Source organism: Arachis ipaensis, chromosome B3, assembly GCF_059453495.1.
Source record: "Arachis ipaensis isolate K30076 ecotype BB chromosome B3, ASM5945349v1, whole genome shotgun sequence".
NCBI classification, from domain to species: Eukaryota; Viridiplantae; Streptophyta; class Magnoliopsida; order Fabales; family Fabaceae; genus Arachis; species Arachis ipaensis.
The window spans coordinates 145,094,449-145,110,510 of NC_142438.1; the positions used below are offsets into that span (position 1 = coordinate 145,094,449).

General features: G+C 33.6%; 2 protein-coding genes across 2 annotated transcripts; both read right to left on the reverse strand.

The window, feature by feature from the left end:
• Positions 1 to 3,302: 3,302 nt before the first annotated feature.
• On the reverse strand, positions 3,303 to 5,202 carry LOC107634031 (isoflavone 3'-hydroxylase). Its single transcript, XM_016337616.3, has 2 exons — positions 4,258 to 5,202; positions 3,303 to 3,990 (listed from the first exon to the last, which is right to left on the reverse strand). Exons 1-2 carry the CDS (start codon positions 5,161 to 5,163, stop codon positions 3,373 to 3,375), a joined length of 1,524 nt encoding a protein of 507 aa, XP_016193102.2. The 5' UTR covers positions 5,164 to 5,202; the 3' UTR covers positions 3,303 to 3,372.
• A 4,218-nt stretch (positions 5,203 to 9,420) lies between these two features.
• Positions 9,421 to 10,721, reverse strand: LOC110270457 (F-box protein At5g49610-like). The gene has a single exon (XM_021119949.2). It carries the CDS (start codon positions 10,610 to 10,612, stop codon positions 9,506 to 9,508), a length of 1,107 nt encoding a protein of 368 aa, XP_020975608.1. The 5' UTR covers positions 10,613 to 10,721; the 3' UTR covers positions 9,421 to 9,505.
• Positions 10,722 to 16,062: the final 5,341 nt, after the last annotated feature.

The following is a 16,062-nucleotide window of genomic DNA, read 5'->3' on the forward strand; positions in this document are numbered from 1 at the left end:
CCAGAGGGATAGGTATTGTATGTGAGTTTACATTGAATCTAATTGTATAGCATCTATTATTATTAATAATTATGTGATTATTATTATTTGAAGATCTTTTGTTATGTGATTTTAATTACTAAAATCTATTTTTCTGTAATTTTCTTAAAAATGGAAACGCAATATCGACGTAAAGGCTCAATAGTAAATTTATAATAAAGGAAATTAGGTCTGTAACGCCTTACTTTTGGTACGATCATGACGTGCTAAAAGTTAGGGTGTTACATTATGGTATCAGAGCAGTTCGTTCCCGTTAGAGCCTTGGGAATGGACTGACTATGCTTTACTGCATACTCTAAGTGTCTGTCATGCAGTAGGACTTGTCCCACTGACAAGAGTTTGAATTTCAAATGCATGATTGTCTATTGATTAATTCTGTTAGTCAACTATTGCATCTCTCATGGTATTAGGTCTGGCCAACTTAATACTAATGATTCATGTATATGGAAACACTAATGGATTATCATAGACGAGATAGAAGTAATAGGTAACGTGAATCATGGGGTTTGAGAACGTTAGAAGTAAAGTTTTAGGAAAACGTATACTCCTTATTCGTGCTAAAGTAGTTTGAAGTCATCTTTTTCTTGATTGCTTGCAGAGAAATTTTTATTTCGAACTTCTTTCTTGAGATATGTTTTGAATAACTCCCGACTATATCTTATCATTTATAAGATATGATTTCCTTCACATGAACTGGACATGCCAAATCTTTTTCTTTCTTTTTTTGACGTTTTGAAAGTGAAGTTGATGCAAATCTTTTCTATCTTATATCAATTTTCGAGAACGAAAATTTTTATAAGTGGGATAGAATATAAGATCCCAAATTTTTGAAAATTAATTTAATAAAATAAAATTTAATTTAGTTATTATTATTATTATTATTAGTATTATTATTATTATTATTATTATTATTATTATTATTATTAAAGTTAAAAAAAAAAGAGAAAAGGAAAAGAAAGTGGCCGAAGGCCATTATCCTACATATATGCCATTACACATATATTCAGTATGTATATACATATTAAAGCAAGAAAGAAAGCAAGCTAAGGTGGCTTATATACATATATGACACATGTTTCTTTTATCTATAACCATGACACCTAACATTTTTTTTATACTTATCATCACCACCTAATCTTCATTTTCCTTACTGGAAACGAGCCAAACGTGAAAGAAAAGAAAGCAAGAGTGACCGAGAGTGAAGGGGAGAAACCGTGGAACCTCCATGTCTCTAAGTCCAATTTCTTGTGATTCATAATTTTAATAAAAAATCTAATCCGATAAAAGTGTTTGTATCCTTCACCTCTACACGTTGGCATTACTTTTGTCCGGTAGAAGTTGACGGTGACGTAGTTCTATGAGTATGTGGATTATTGGTTGCACGGGCCCATTGCCATTTGAGAGTGTTCAAAAAGGTGATATGTGAGACTCATTCGTTTTAGGCCGTGTTTCTCGCCATTCAACGACTTTCAAGTTCAAAGAATGAAGAAGATGATTTGATTAATAAAGTGTAAGAGCTTATTAGTAAAATTTGGGAGGTTCAATTAAACTTTATCTAGGATAGTCGATTCCATGGCTAGGAGAGGCACGTTCAGCAATGCATATTCAGAATGGTTACAAGCGTTGTAAGATTCTCTTCAGTTTGATGCGGTAGTTTAGTGGCTGGGTACCTCTGTTCCTCATATCCTTGCTTGTTTCTTTCTTTTTTCTTCCTTAAGTAAAAAAAAAAAGTTCTAGCTTCCTTCATATAGCTTCAGCTTGAATCCGCTTAGTTAATTTTAAAAATAAACTATAATTTATACACACGAGTATTCAGAATATCAATAAATCAACTCATAAAAAAATAAAACTAGTATTATATCTATAAAAAATAAATTTATATCAATAAAATTATTTAAACATTAAAAAAATTACTAAAGTCTGTTGCATTTTTTTTTGTTATTTTACAAACTTTTTCGTTTAATTTTTATAAAAAATAAAATAAAATAAAATAAAATTAGCCATCGGAACTTGCGTATAAATTTCTATCGGCTGAATTAAATTGGTGATTAAATGAATGATAAGATATCATGGGACAATATTTATATAATTAAATGAAAGGATGGGATTGATAAATTTCATTCTATTGATATATGGTCTTTAGTCTGGAGTAGAGAAATGTTAGAGAAATATTAAAATTTATATTTAAAATTATAAGTTAAAATATATTGTTAGATTATTAAATTAAAAAATTAAATTAATAATTAAAAATAATAATAACAAATAATAAATTTTTATATATGGTCTTCTAACATTTGTATATAGCATGGGACATGTGATACGATGAACATATAGACAATGTTAGCATTTGTAATGAATTTATATAGTCTGAAGCTTCACTAGCATACACACCATCATCATATTTTTCTTCCACGTAGAAGACGACATATTTGTGCTAAATAAGGTATATTAGGATGGCTACTCCTATAAAAATAATAATTATGATATACATATTTTTAAATGACTTTTAATCATCATCTTAAGTAAAGATATGATTAGTCACCATATTCTTATATACCTATAATAAATCTACACGTGGAATGGTGCATCTGTCCATATTCTCATCACATAACCCGATACACTAGCTAGATAATAATAAAAAAAAAAAATAATAATTAATAGAAATAAGATACTGCTATTTTTATTTTTTTTAGAGTAAATTATTAAAGATAAATAAGTTTAAATGATACAAACCACAAATAAATTTTTGAAAATTTTAAAACTGCCATAAATATAAATAGATATTAAATAATATATTTTCTTCAAAAAGGTTTTGAGATTAGATTTTTTATACAATTTTTTTGTGAATATTATTAAAAAATAAAATATTTTTATCTTTAAAATTTAATAATTTTATGTCAAGTAGTTTTTTTTATAAAAATGATTATAACTGACAAATTTTTTTTAAAAACAAATTTTTTCTCCAATTTTTTGTATACATTTTTGAAATAGTTATTTAAATATCTTCAAAAAAAATTCTAATTAAATAGATAAATTATTTATTAAATACAAAAATTTTTGTCAATTATAAAAAATATAATATTTTTTTTGTTATTCTTATCATATTTTTAAATCATTATCAAGGATTTATATGACTTTTGTATCGTTTGGAGATAATTTTATCAAGATTATAATCTTTTTTTAGATATCATGTTAAAAATTTATTTTATTTTTTATAATATTATTATATATAATTTTTTTCAATATATATATATTTGCACGAATTTATAAAATAAAAGTAGCATACTGAAATTATTAAAAAATAAAAGTAACAATATTTATTTCCAATTAATATCATATTTCATGTTTAACTAATTTCTTGCTGATTGGTCTTGCTTTGCACATAGCCTCTAATGGAACTAGTTTTGCAAAGGTGAAACCTTTGTCCTCCCTCATATCAATTTCTTCATGATTGAGTCGTTCCCATTCAAAACATTGAACCAATAATCCCAAAGTCAAACCCATTATACGATTTGCCAAGCCATCTCCAGGGCAAGCTCTTCTTCCCAATCCAAATGCCATTAAGTTGTTTGCTTCCCCTTCTTTCTCAAATCTTTCAGGCTTAAAACACTCAACATCATCACCCCAAATTTTAGGATCTCTTCTCATAGCCCATGAATTAATTAACACTATAGTGTCACGTGGAATAGTGAATCCTCCAATATTCACCTCATCTGAAGAAAAATGAGGCAGTAACAATGGACTTGGAGAGTACAATCTAAGTGTCTCATGGATAATATTTTGAAGATAAGGAAGTTTTGGAATGTCTGATTCATCTACTAAACGATCTTTGCCTATGTGATTGTCAATTTCATCCTTTGCTTTCCTCAGTATCTCTGGGTGATTCAACAAAGCGGATAACGTCCACTCCATAGTTGGAACCGTTGTGTTTGTTCCAGCAAGCAACATATCCTAAGTTTAGTTTATTTAATTAGTAATGTCCAACACATTGGTTCAAATGAACAAATTAAATGCGATATAAAAAATGATAGAAATTAATATGCAGTTGTTTCATAGTTAAAAATTATTAAATGATAATTTAGTCAATTATGTTAAATTATCTAATAATATTTAATTATTAATTTTACATCAAAATAACTGCATATGAATTTTTAAGTAAAAAATAGTTGGAAATATTAGCCATGCAAATTTAATTTACTAAGTTATTCATGTGCACACCTGAATAAGGCCTTTGATAATATGATCCGTGTAGTAGTCAGGTTGCAATTTTTGAAGAAGCAAGAGATGTTGTATCATGGTATCGTTATTACCATGCTCCCCATTGCGATGTTCTTCAAGGAGTCCTTGCCAAAACATGTCAGCTTCTTCACCAACCCTCTTCAATCTCTTCACAAATCCATCAAAATCAAACCACCTAAGCAAAGGCAAGAAGTCGCTCTTGTTCGCATCCACCAACGACAGGATCTCTCTGATGATCTCTCTGAACCGTCCTGCTCCGTTGTCATCCCTGGCGTTGCAGTCGTCTTTTCCATATTCATTCCTCTTTCCGGAGACCATCCTCATCATATTATTGAGTGACATCTCCGTTATCCTGGGCCTCAGTTGCACCCTAGCGAACCCCATGGACGTGTCTGCCACCAGGTTTCTTATGAACCTGGTGACCTCGTCCCTTCGAGTTTCGAAGAAGGAGTTGAGACGGGGCGTCGAGAGGACGTCCATGGTGGCTATACGACGAAGGTTGCGCCAGTGGTCGTTGTTGGAAGAGAACACCAAGCTGGTATGGTTATAAAAGAGGTACTTTCCGGTGAGAAAACGAGGGCGGTTTGCCAAAACGGTGTCGTATTTGGTGAGGCATTGTTGGGCTAGGGTTGGACAGGACACAACGACGACAAGGCGAGAGCCGAACCAGAGAGAGAAAATGTGGCCGTAGGTTTGGGAAAGAGCGTGAAAAGTTCGGTGGAGACGGGGCTTCAAGTGGTGTAGGTTGCCTATTATGGGAAGTGTTGGTGGACATGGTGGAAGGTTCTTCTTATTACTGTGGCTTGTGTTTGTCTTGGTGAGAGTGATGATAATGATGAAGGCAACAATAATTGTGAAAAGGGAGTAATACAAAAAAGGTTCCATTAGAGAGGATAGGTAGAGGTATATATGAGTGCTTCAATGCTTTGCTCAAAGGCATATGCAAATAACAATATTTTGAGGTGCTTTTATAGTTGAGATTATTACTGTTTCTTTCTCAATTGTCATAAAATTATTCTGGCTTGTTTCCCAGCCTGCTGACGTGATGAAGAAATTACAAAAATAAAAAAAAATGAGAAAATATGTGGTGGATAGAGGATGTTGTATTTAGTAATGGTAAAAAGACCAGAACAAAAAACAATAATTAAATTTTATTTTATTTAATATTTATTAATTATAAAATTTTAATTATTTTTGACTAATTTATTATTTTTTTATTTCTCACGGTACTGAGCTCCATTTAAAAGTTTGTCGCTGGCTAATGAATTGCTGCATGCACAAGGCGGGATTCGAACCTCCGACACTTGCTTAAGCGGACTAGTAAGCTAATCACTAGACCAACCCAACTTGGTTTGACTAATTTATTTTATTACTAAATATTATCGTTTTTGTTTATATCTCTTTACTTTACCAAACACGCATAGTCCTTTTTGTAATTAAGTTGGACTACTAGTTGATTGGTCTAGAAATATTTATTAACCAAAACTACTTGTATTTCCAAAACTATATTTTCTCTCACTCTAACTTCCGCACTGTGACTAATCACTATATATCATTATCCTTCTTTCCATTCTTCTTTTTCTCGATTGTTCTTATTTCTTCTTCTTTTTATTGACATATATTTTTTCTTTTTGTTCTTATTTGTCTTTTTAATTAAAAAGGAGAAACTGAAAAAAAAAAAACATAACAAGGAAAAAATGACAAGGGGAAACTGAAAAAAAAAAAAATAGAACAAGGAAAAAAAATACAAGAAAAACAGAAAAAAAAATGTGAAAGTAAATATAGAGACTTGTAGAGTTGAAACAAAAATATGTGAAATTGAATACATAATAGTTACCTGTACAAAATAAATAAAAAACAAAGATTTTTAACTGAGGTACCAACAATTCACATTAGAAGTTATTAGGAGTCAAAACCCATAGTCAATTCCATTGACTCTCAAAACTATTTTTTAATAATATTTATATTATTTTTACTATATAAGTATATATAAATTTTTTTATTTTTATGATATAAAAAACAAGTTTGGTTTGTGCTAACATCAGTATTGGATGAATGACAGCACCTTGAAGTTTATTTGTGGTCACGTGGATAAACACATGAAGCGCATTCAAAAGCCGAACCGTTCTTTCCTTTTCATTGTCATCTTCTTAGAGATATGGATTATAGTATTAATTGTGATTATAGTGATTTGGTTATAAAAGTGGTAAAAGTAAGAGGGGAAAAAATAACATAACAATACATAAAAAAAGAAGTGTCAAGAACCCAATAGTTCAGAATCTTGAAGAGCAAGGAAACAAAATATGGCAGAGAAGAAGCAGAGAAGAATGAAGAGTGAATTATATTGTGATTAGATGTGAATGTAGAGTATGTACATAGAGAATGAGAGCTTAGCTTCTTATATCAAACTTCTCAATAGAACTTACTGCAATTAGTTAGTCTTTAACTAACTATCTGCATATTGCCAACTACTGTAATTCCATTTCTGTCGTATTTTAAAAAATTAAAATTTAATTTTAGTCAAAGAATAAAAATAAAATAAAATAAAATATTTGTAACAAAAATAACTTAAAACATTTTAAATATTAGAAATGAAACTATAATTTAACACAAATATTAAGAAATACAATAGTATTTTACTTAGAAAGTGATAAATCTAAAAAATTTTAATAGTAAAGACAAATTAAAATATATATAACATAACAATAATTTATTTATTATTATAAAATATGATTAAATTTTAAATAATTTAACTAATAAATTAAAATATTAAAATAATTATTTAAAAAATAGCATATAATTTAAAATTTAGTTCTTCTAAATTTTATATTTAAAAAAAATAATTTTTTATTATCAATATAATCAAATATCTTTTTTTATATATGTCACTAAACAAAAAATTCACCTTCTATATATAATTATAAATTAACTCTTTATAATATGTATAATCAAATATTATATACCAACTTTTAGTTTTGGCTGACATTATAGTCGACCTAAAAATACCCCTCTAAAAGACACGTTAGACCATAAAAAATATAATTTATTTGGATCGTTGTAAGTAAACTCGTCCGTAACTGTAGAAAAGAGCGTGGAGAGTTCGGTGGAGACTGGGCTTCAAGTGGTGCAGGTTGCCTATTATGGAAAGTGTCGATGGACATTGTGGGAGGTTCTTATGATTGAGGTTTGTGCTTTTCTTCATGAGAGTGATAATCATGGGAGGTTCTTTGACGTCGGGACGAGGCGTTGTCCTTCTAATGACAGTCAGAAGGGATGGCGACCTTTGACTGGACGCACCTTAAAATACTTATCCGTAAATCCATGGTAAGAGTCTTCGAAAAAGCCGAAAATCCTCCGACCCTGGACAGATCGGAAGGAAATGAACCCTTTCCTCGCTTTCCCTTCTTTAGAAAGATTCGTGAGGTTGAAGAGAAAACGTCGACGGACACCGGCAGCTCTAAATATTCACACACCATCTCGAAACAGCAGATGGAAGCCCAACTGTTCGGATGCAACTGCGACGGCGCCACGGAAATCCGGTTAAGGAGCGCCATTTGAAAAGAAGAGAAAGGAAGGCAAACCCCCAACTGGGTGAACATTGCCTTGTAGAACCAAATTCAGTCGGCAACTCGGGGGAGTGGAGGTTGAGTTCGTATAACCGTTCGTTGGGGGCGGAAACGAAAACATCATAGTTGGCCTCCTCGTTAGTCCCACCGCACAAGTATTCGACTTGACGGAACTCTGTAAGCTCCTCCTCACCCATCTGGTTTGGGGAGTCCTTCACGTCAGAGGTCACCCAAGCATACCGGTCGTAGCCCGCGGTTGAGGAGGAAGCTCATGAGACAATATGAGGCATACCTACAGTGGGCACCACTCGGTTAGTCTACGAGGTCGGGAGATCGAAAAAGGCTCAGAAATTACTTTTAGCCTATTCAACAACTGAAACCAAGTATGGCCGAAGCAAATCTTGAGTAAAGCCTAAAACTAACGTCCTAGAATGGTAACCCCCTAATGCACCTATCTAACACTAACGACAGCCAGCATGCAAGTCACATCAGGAGAGCAGCATGCATACAAGAGCATAGATAATGAAGATAAAACGAACATGAAACAGAAAGCAAGGGATGAATGCTTACCAGGATTGATTGTGATGATTCGAAAGGGAGTGAAAAGGAGTGGATGCACAAGGATGCATGAATCGCAATAGAAAATTCGAGACGAGAAGATGAAGGTAGGGAAGAGCTAGGCACTGAGGAGAAAATAGAATGCAAAACTAGGGGGGAGTTAGAAAACCAACTCAAGAAGCGCGAAATGCAAGGGCAAAAGAGTCTTTACTCGCAGGGTTTGAAACAGCCCATTATGAGCATTAAATGCCCAACGCAAAGAACGAGGCGACGAACGGTAATGCCTAGCAACGAACAGACACGCGCGCCAGAGGCACGTCCTCTCCACGAGCGGCCGATCTAGCGACAACAAACAAGAGAGGACATAAAACGCCACCAATGGCCCTCACAATCATTGCTGGCGCGTTGGGGCACTGTTACGGCCTGGCCCAAACATCATGCGGGCCGACTCGACCCATAGGCAACCCGACCCGAACGGTCGGGTGCGAGGCGCCCAACCACCAACCCGGACACGCGTCCTTGACAGCTCTCTACTACAACTGTATGGGGAAGCTTCGAAGAAGGTGTGTCTGCCCTTGCGGGGCCCACCTCTGACACGGTATATATGGGGAGGGTCCTACCGCTCCCCCAAGATACGTCACATACCATTCTTCCCACTTTTCGCCTGCACACCTGACTAACTAGAGCGTCGGAGTGTCTTTGCAGGTGACACCCCCTCTCCACACGAAGAGCTCAGGACGTCGGCTACTCCTCATCCAACCCAGCAACCCGGAACCAGGCGATACCCCACCTCACCAACCATAGTATCACCCCGAACCGTCCGGTACCCGGGCTACCGAACAATTAGTATGGGAATAATTGAATAATATTAAAAATAATAAATATGTAACTATAAATATTATATATATATATATATATATATATATATTAAATTAAATTAAATAATTTTATTTTATTATCTTCTTAATGTTATATTTAAATTAAATAACATTTTATATTTAAAACATACCAAAAGCTAATCCTTAAACAATAATACATTAACTAAAATTTGTTTGGTAACACGAAATAGAATCAAACTAGCAATGCAAAAGGAAAATAATTAACTAAAACCGGATGAGACTATTTGTGTGCAAGAAAATTGTATGACGAGCAACATCATCTATCTTTAACATTCTGCACTCTCCTTTGTTCACATTGTAAGCCACAACCACATTCCTAACACCAACATACACACTTAGCACCAAAACTTCTAAATCCAACCAAGTTAGAGGAACACAAAAATTTCCCCTTAATAATGAAATTTCACTAGAAAACCTTATACTCTTGATCAAAATCCATTCATTTATATGCAAATCATTGAGCTTCCAAACCTTTATTTCCACATCCTTACCACAATTCATACAACAAATTTCCTTCCCCATCTGCACAAGTGTCCAATATTGGCCATGACATTCTCCAGGAACCTTTAGATGATAAGCAGTTTCATGACAAAGATCAATGGCGAAAACGGATGGGTCCGTAATCCAAGACGAGTTAGTCCAGTAAACAACACCATTAACAGATAAAGATTGTACAAATGATAAATATGATGCAGGGTCACATTCTTTGGGTGCATTGTTACTGATTTTCCTCCAATGCATTTCTTTGCCTAATGTTAGAACATACCATTTATACATTCCAATTAATGAGTCTCTTCCAAGTCTAATAACTTTGATCTCACCAGTGGATGAAACTCTTGCAATGTTGCTGCAATGGCTACTAATCATGCATGTTGATTTGAGACTTGGGAGTTTCAATATCTGCATTGTTACAGGGTTTGCAACATAAAGATCCATAACAGAACCTGATGATTTGTTGAACAATAACACACCATCTGAACTGCCACTTATCCTTCCATGAAATTTGGTACCTAAATCTGTTTCTTCAAGTTTCAAGTCCCTTGCATTAACGGATTGCACCTTGTTAGCGTCTTGGATGAGGAATTCACACTCAGAGAGATGAGTGAGTAGGTGTGAGTTGATGAAACATTGTGATTCTGATATTTCACCCCATTTTCTGCTAACATTGCTTGCAGAATTGTGCAGAAACTGCGCCGGCAGCCGCAGAAGAATGCCGGCCACTACGTCGTTGGGAAGAGAATCAAGAGATGATGAATCCTCTCCACTTTCAGAACAAGAAGAAACTATTGCTGAGATTCTACTTTGAGCCATGTCCTCTCAAACAAATGTGCTTGAAGCCTTTAAAAGTACTAACAATTAATAATGAATACACTTAATTATAAATTCTCACCCTGAAAATAAACTCAAGAATTAAGATATAGCATCAACTAGTTCAAGTTTTCTTGATTTTCTGGCAAGAGTTCTAACTATATATATGTGTGTGTGTGTGTGTGTGTGTGTGTGTGTGTGTGTGTGATTTGCTACAATGCACAGAACATACACCAAAAACCATGGCTACAAGTAACTCGGAGAATCCTTTTGACTTTCCTACTTTTGTTCCTTTACCTTCTTTACTCACTGTTAAAGCAGTGAGAGTCTGACACAAGCTAAGAATGAGGGTACGTGTTCAAAGTATGCTTCTAAATATAATCAAACGTTGAACATGTTAATGTATTTTCCTCCAAGTCAAGTAATAATAATTTCTTTGCCCTTCTAGCACGTTCCTAGTTGTGACTGAAGGAGAGTTTTGGAATATATATTGAGTATGAAATCAAGCGTATTACTATTGATGAATACAGAATATATTCTGCAGCCACAGAAAGTCAAATCATCAATTGAATCTAAAACATGCTTTTATTTAATGATAAGCGAGATAATCAATATTACTGTTGTAATAATTATCTATTGAGAGTTCTTACACTTCTACTTACCAAATGCATATACAAATAGATGATGTATTTGTTGGATGACAAGGCTATAGCTAATTAGTTGTATTTTTAAAGGGAGCCATTTAAATAAAGATGTTAAAAATATTTTTTTAAAAAAATATTTTTTAAAAATTAAAATTTAACACATAAAATAAAATAAATTATATTATTTTTATTAAAATTAGACCGGACAAATTAATTTAGCAAAAAAATAATAAATTAAATTTTGAACCGGTATAAATTAATATTTTTTATAAAAAAATACTATAATATCTCTATTATAAAACACAACTAAAATATCCCATATATATATATATATTTGAAAACTTTAAATTCTAATCCTATAACGATAGAGAAGAAAAATGCTAGAATTTAGGATTCTCAAAATTAATATATATAATAAAAGTATTTTAGTCATTTTATATAATAGAGATATTGTAGTCATTTTTTATAAAAAATAATATTAATTTAGACAAATTCAAAATTTGATTAACTATTTTTCGATCAAATTAATTTGTCTGATCTAATTTTGACAAAAATAATATAATTTAAGTGATTATATATGTTAAATTTTAATTACTAAAAAATATCTTTAAAAAAAGATGTTTTCTGCGTCTTTATGAGAGCATTCCCCATCTTTAAATTAGTAGAGTTGTTACTTAAATTTGTTAGAGTCTAAAGTTTGTTAGAGGCTCCTAACTCATAGCATGAAGTTAGTTAGCAGAGTGCTAAATTAGTGTGGTTTAGTTTTTTCTAGAATTTATAAATATAGAACTAGTCATTTGCAAGTAAATAAGATTAACTGATTAACCATAATCACAATTCCATTTTTGAATCTCTCTCAAGTTCATTCTACACTTTCACTCTGTTCTCATTCCCTGATTCAAATTCTGTAATATTATTGCAGATTTTATCATAGTGCAGTGAGCGTGGATGTGCAAACGGTGACACCTTGGTGGATCTCCTCCATTGCAAGGTCGAGAGATCGTGGAATTGAAAATCTGCAATTCTGTCCAACTTTGACAAATTAGCAGAAAGTATGGTTGATTCAGAGGAAGGCCCATGTCAAAACGTGAAAACTCAAGTTTTCTCAGCCTCGGATCTTCAAAATTTGGCTCAATTGATGAACCAGCTAGCAACGATGCAAGGGCAGATCGCTCAATCTGCAAAACCAAGCACGAATTTTATGCAAGATCGTGCATCTCCATACTACCTTCATCCGAGTGAAAATTCAGGTATTTCACTCACTCCAAATCCTCTAACAACACTGAATTACCACTCATGGTCCCGATCGGTTTGGATATCACTAAAGACGAAGAACAAGCTTAGTTTCATAGACGGATCTTTACCAAAATCTGAAAAATCTGATTGCACATTTGAAGCTTGGGATAGATGCAACACTTTTGTTCTGTCTTGGTTGCATGCTTCCCTAAGTAGTGAGATTTTGCAAAGTGTGATGTGGTGTAATGTGGCATCAGAGTTGTGGAAAGATCTTAAGCACAGATTTTACGAAAGAGATTTGTTCAGAATAGTTGAGTTGGAAGAAGAAATGTACTCAGCAAGATAAGGAGATTTGTCAACCACTTCATTTTTTACAAAGATGAAAGGACAATGGGAAGAATTAGAAGAGTTTCAACCAATTCCATCATGCAATTGCACGGGATCATGCACATGTGGATTAGAGATTGTTAGAGGATACAGAAAGCAGTCGCAAGTGGTTAGGTTCTTAAGAGGCTTGAATGATGAGTTCGGAAATGTGAGATCACAAATAATCCTAATGAGACCCCTCCCTGATGTCAATACTGTTTTTTCGCTATTATTGCAACAAGAAAAACAAATGTCAAGTTCAGATCATGCAAAAAGCAAGCTATTAATAAATGCTGCAATTGACAATAACTTCAACACTAATAGAGGCAACATGAGCGTACGAGGAAGAGGGAGAGGGCGTGGAGGTAGAGGCCGTGGCTTCGGAGGAAGAAGAATGATCAAGAAGTGCTCTCATTGTGGTAAAATTGGCCACTTGGTTGACACATGTTATCACAAGCATGGTTTTCCTCCACACTACCAACAAGATTCAAGCTCAAGAACCATAAATCATGTCACTACTGATGATGAAATTGAGAAAATCAATAACTCTCCTTCAAGAAAGAATAGTAACAGCTTAAGTTCTTTATTTTCCAAAGAGCAAAAATAAGCTCTCATTGCTTTATTCCAGGATCATGAAGAGGATCTTGTTCATAACTCAACACTGGCAATTGAGGCACAAGTCCCATCCCTAGGTATATACCACATTCTTTCTTTTGCCAAACATAAATTGAAACCAAATAATTGGATTTTGGACAATGGTGCTACTGCACATGTCTCTTTTTCATTAAAATTCTTCAAAAATTATCATAAAATAAATTCAATTATGCTTCAATTACCAGATGGTTCAAAGGTTGTTTCCTCCATTTGCGGAACAATCTCTTTTCCAAATAATATAAACTTCACAAATGTCTTTTACGCTCCATCCTTTTCTTTCAACATAATTTCAATTTCCAAAGCCACAAAACACTTACCATATAGATTCTTGTTTGACGAGGTGCATTGTGAGATACAGGATCGGAAGAGCTTGAAGATGATTGGCATTGATGAAGCCAAGGCTGGATTGTATACACTGGAATTCAAAACTCACACCGATTTGGATTTGCATTCCTTCACCAATAAATCTGTACCTGCACTCACAACAACACTCACAACAGATTCTGCTTTTAGAATATTTGGCACAGTAGGTTAGGACACATCTCTTCTGAGAGATTAGACATAATAAAGAAAGCTTATGACTTTTCTATTTCTGATAATGCAAGCATTCCTTGTGCACCTTGTCATTTTGCAAAACAGAAACGTATTCCTTTTTCTATAAGCATTAATAAATCTGAAAATTATTTTGATTTGATGCATGTTGACATTTGGGGACCTTTAGCAATTCAATCTATCAAAGGTCACAAATATTTTTCACTATAGTAGATTTACTTGGGCTTATTTTATGAAAACCAAAGGAGAAACCTCTGATCTGCTTCGAAACTTTATCACAATGATTGAAACTCAATTTCAAAAGAAAGTAAAATGTATAAGATTAGATAATGGTAAGGAGTTTATCATGCATGATTTTTACAATTCAAAAGGTATTTTACATCAAACCACCTGTGTGAAATTTCCACAACAAAATGGTATAGTAGAGAGGAAGCACCAGGATATCTTAAACATGACAAGAGCTTTTCTATTTGAAAGTAATGTTCCTAAAAAATTTTGGCATTTAGTTGCTGCTCATGCCATTCATGTCATTAATAGAATTCCTAGCTCCTCTCTGAATTTAAAAAGCCCCTATCAAGTCATGTTTAATAAACTCCCTTGCATCAAACATTTTAAAATTTTTGGCTGTTTGGCATTTGCCTCAACTTTGGCTGCTCATAGAACTAAATTAGAAAAAAGAGCCAAACAAGCTGTATTTTTGGGTTTTAAGTCTGGCACTAAAAGATATCTTCTTATGGATTTGCAAACTAATGAATTTTTTTATCACGAAATGTCATTTTCTATGAAAGAAAATTTCCTTTTCACACTAAAGATGCCTCTAACTCCTCGTTTACTAACAATTCATCTACTAATAATACTCAAATTTCAAATAATCATGCTTTACTCTTTGATGACACATTCATATCAGCACATACTCCCATTATGGCTATTACAAATAAAACACTACCTAATGTTCCAGAATCTATTAGCACACCAAATCATGTTTCCCATACACCTCCCTCACAATCACATCTCATCACCCCATCCACACCTCATGATGCACACACTGATCATCCTCAAAATCTCGTTCCTCCCTCTTCTCATACATCCACTGTCTCACCAACTTTAGTTCCTAGGAGATCATGTAGGATTAGAAAACCACCAGCATATTTGTCTGATTTTTAATGTTTTCAAACCAGTACAGCAACTCAGAATGAATCCCAATCATCTTTCAAGGCAAGATATCCCACTCTCTCAATATATGTCCTATGATAATTTTTCACATACACACAAAATTCTTTCTTTAGCTATTGATTCTATCATTGAACCTCAAAGGTATGAACAAGCAATTCAACATGATTGTTGGAAAAAGGAAATTAGATCAGAACTCAATGCTCTTGAAGCAAATAAAACTTGGACTGTTACATCCTTATCTAAGGGAAAGAGAGCAGTGGGGTGCAAATGGATTTTTAAAACCAAACTCAAAGCAGATGGGACAGTGGAAAGACACAAAGCAAGGCTCGTTGCAAAAGGCTATACTCAAATTCCTGGATTTGATTTCTTTGACACATTCAGTCCTGTGGTAAAAATGTCTACTCTTCGAGTTTTGTTAGCACTTGCAGCGTCTAAGGGTTGGTTTCTCCACCAATTTGATGTCAACAAGCCTTCTTACATGGTGATCTCCCTAAGACAGTTTATATGAAGGTTCCTCCAGGTTTATCGGCTCTCCTCAACAGTGTTTGTAAGCTTGAAAGATCTCTTTATGGGCTCAAACAAGCTAGTCGTCAATGGAACCACAAATTATGCTCAGTTCTCAAAGCTTCAGGGTACATTCAATCCAAGGCAGATACATCTCTCTTTACCAAAGGCACCAGAGATGATTTCACTTGCATTCTCGTGTATGTGGATGATCTGATTTTATCTGGCAACAACATGAATGAAATCAATCGGATGAAAAAGGTGTTGGATGATGCATTCAACATCAAGGACATAGGTAAACTTAAGTACTTTCTGGGTTTTGAA

Bases quoted from the DNA above. Each gene is read 5' to 3' on its own strand.
- LOC107634031 (XM_016337616.3), bottom strand. From the start codon at position 5,163: ATGGAACCTTTTTTGTATTACTCCCTTTTCACAATTATTGTTGCCTTC. The intron at 3,991-4,257 runs GTGTGCACATGA...AACTAAACTTAG, and splicing joins TTATCAAAGGCCTTATTCAG to GATATGTTGCTTGCTGGAAC.
- LOC110270457 (XM_021119949.2), bottom strand. From the start codon at position 10,612: ATGGCTCAAAGTAGAATCTCAGCAATAGTTTCTTCTTGTTCTGAAAGT.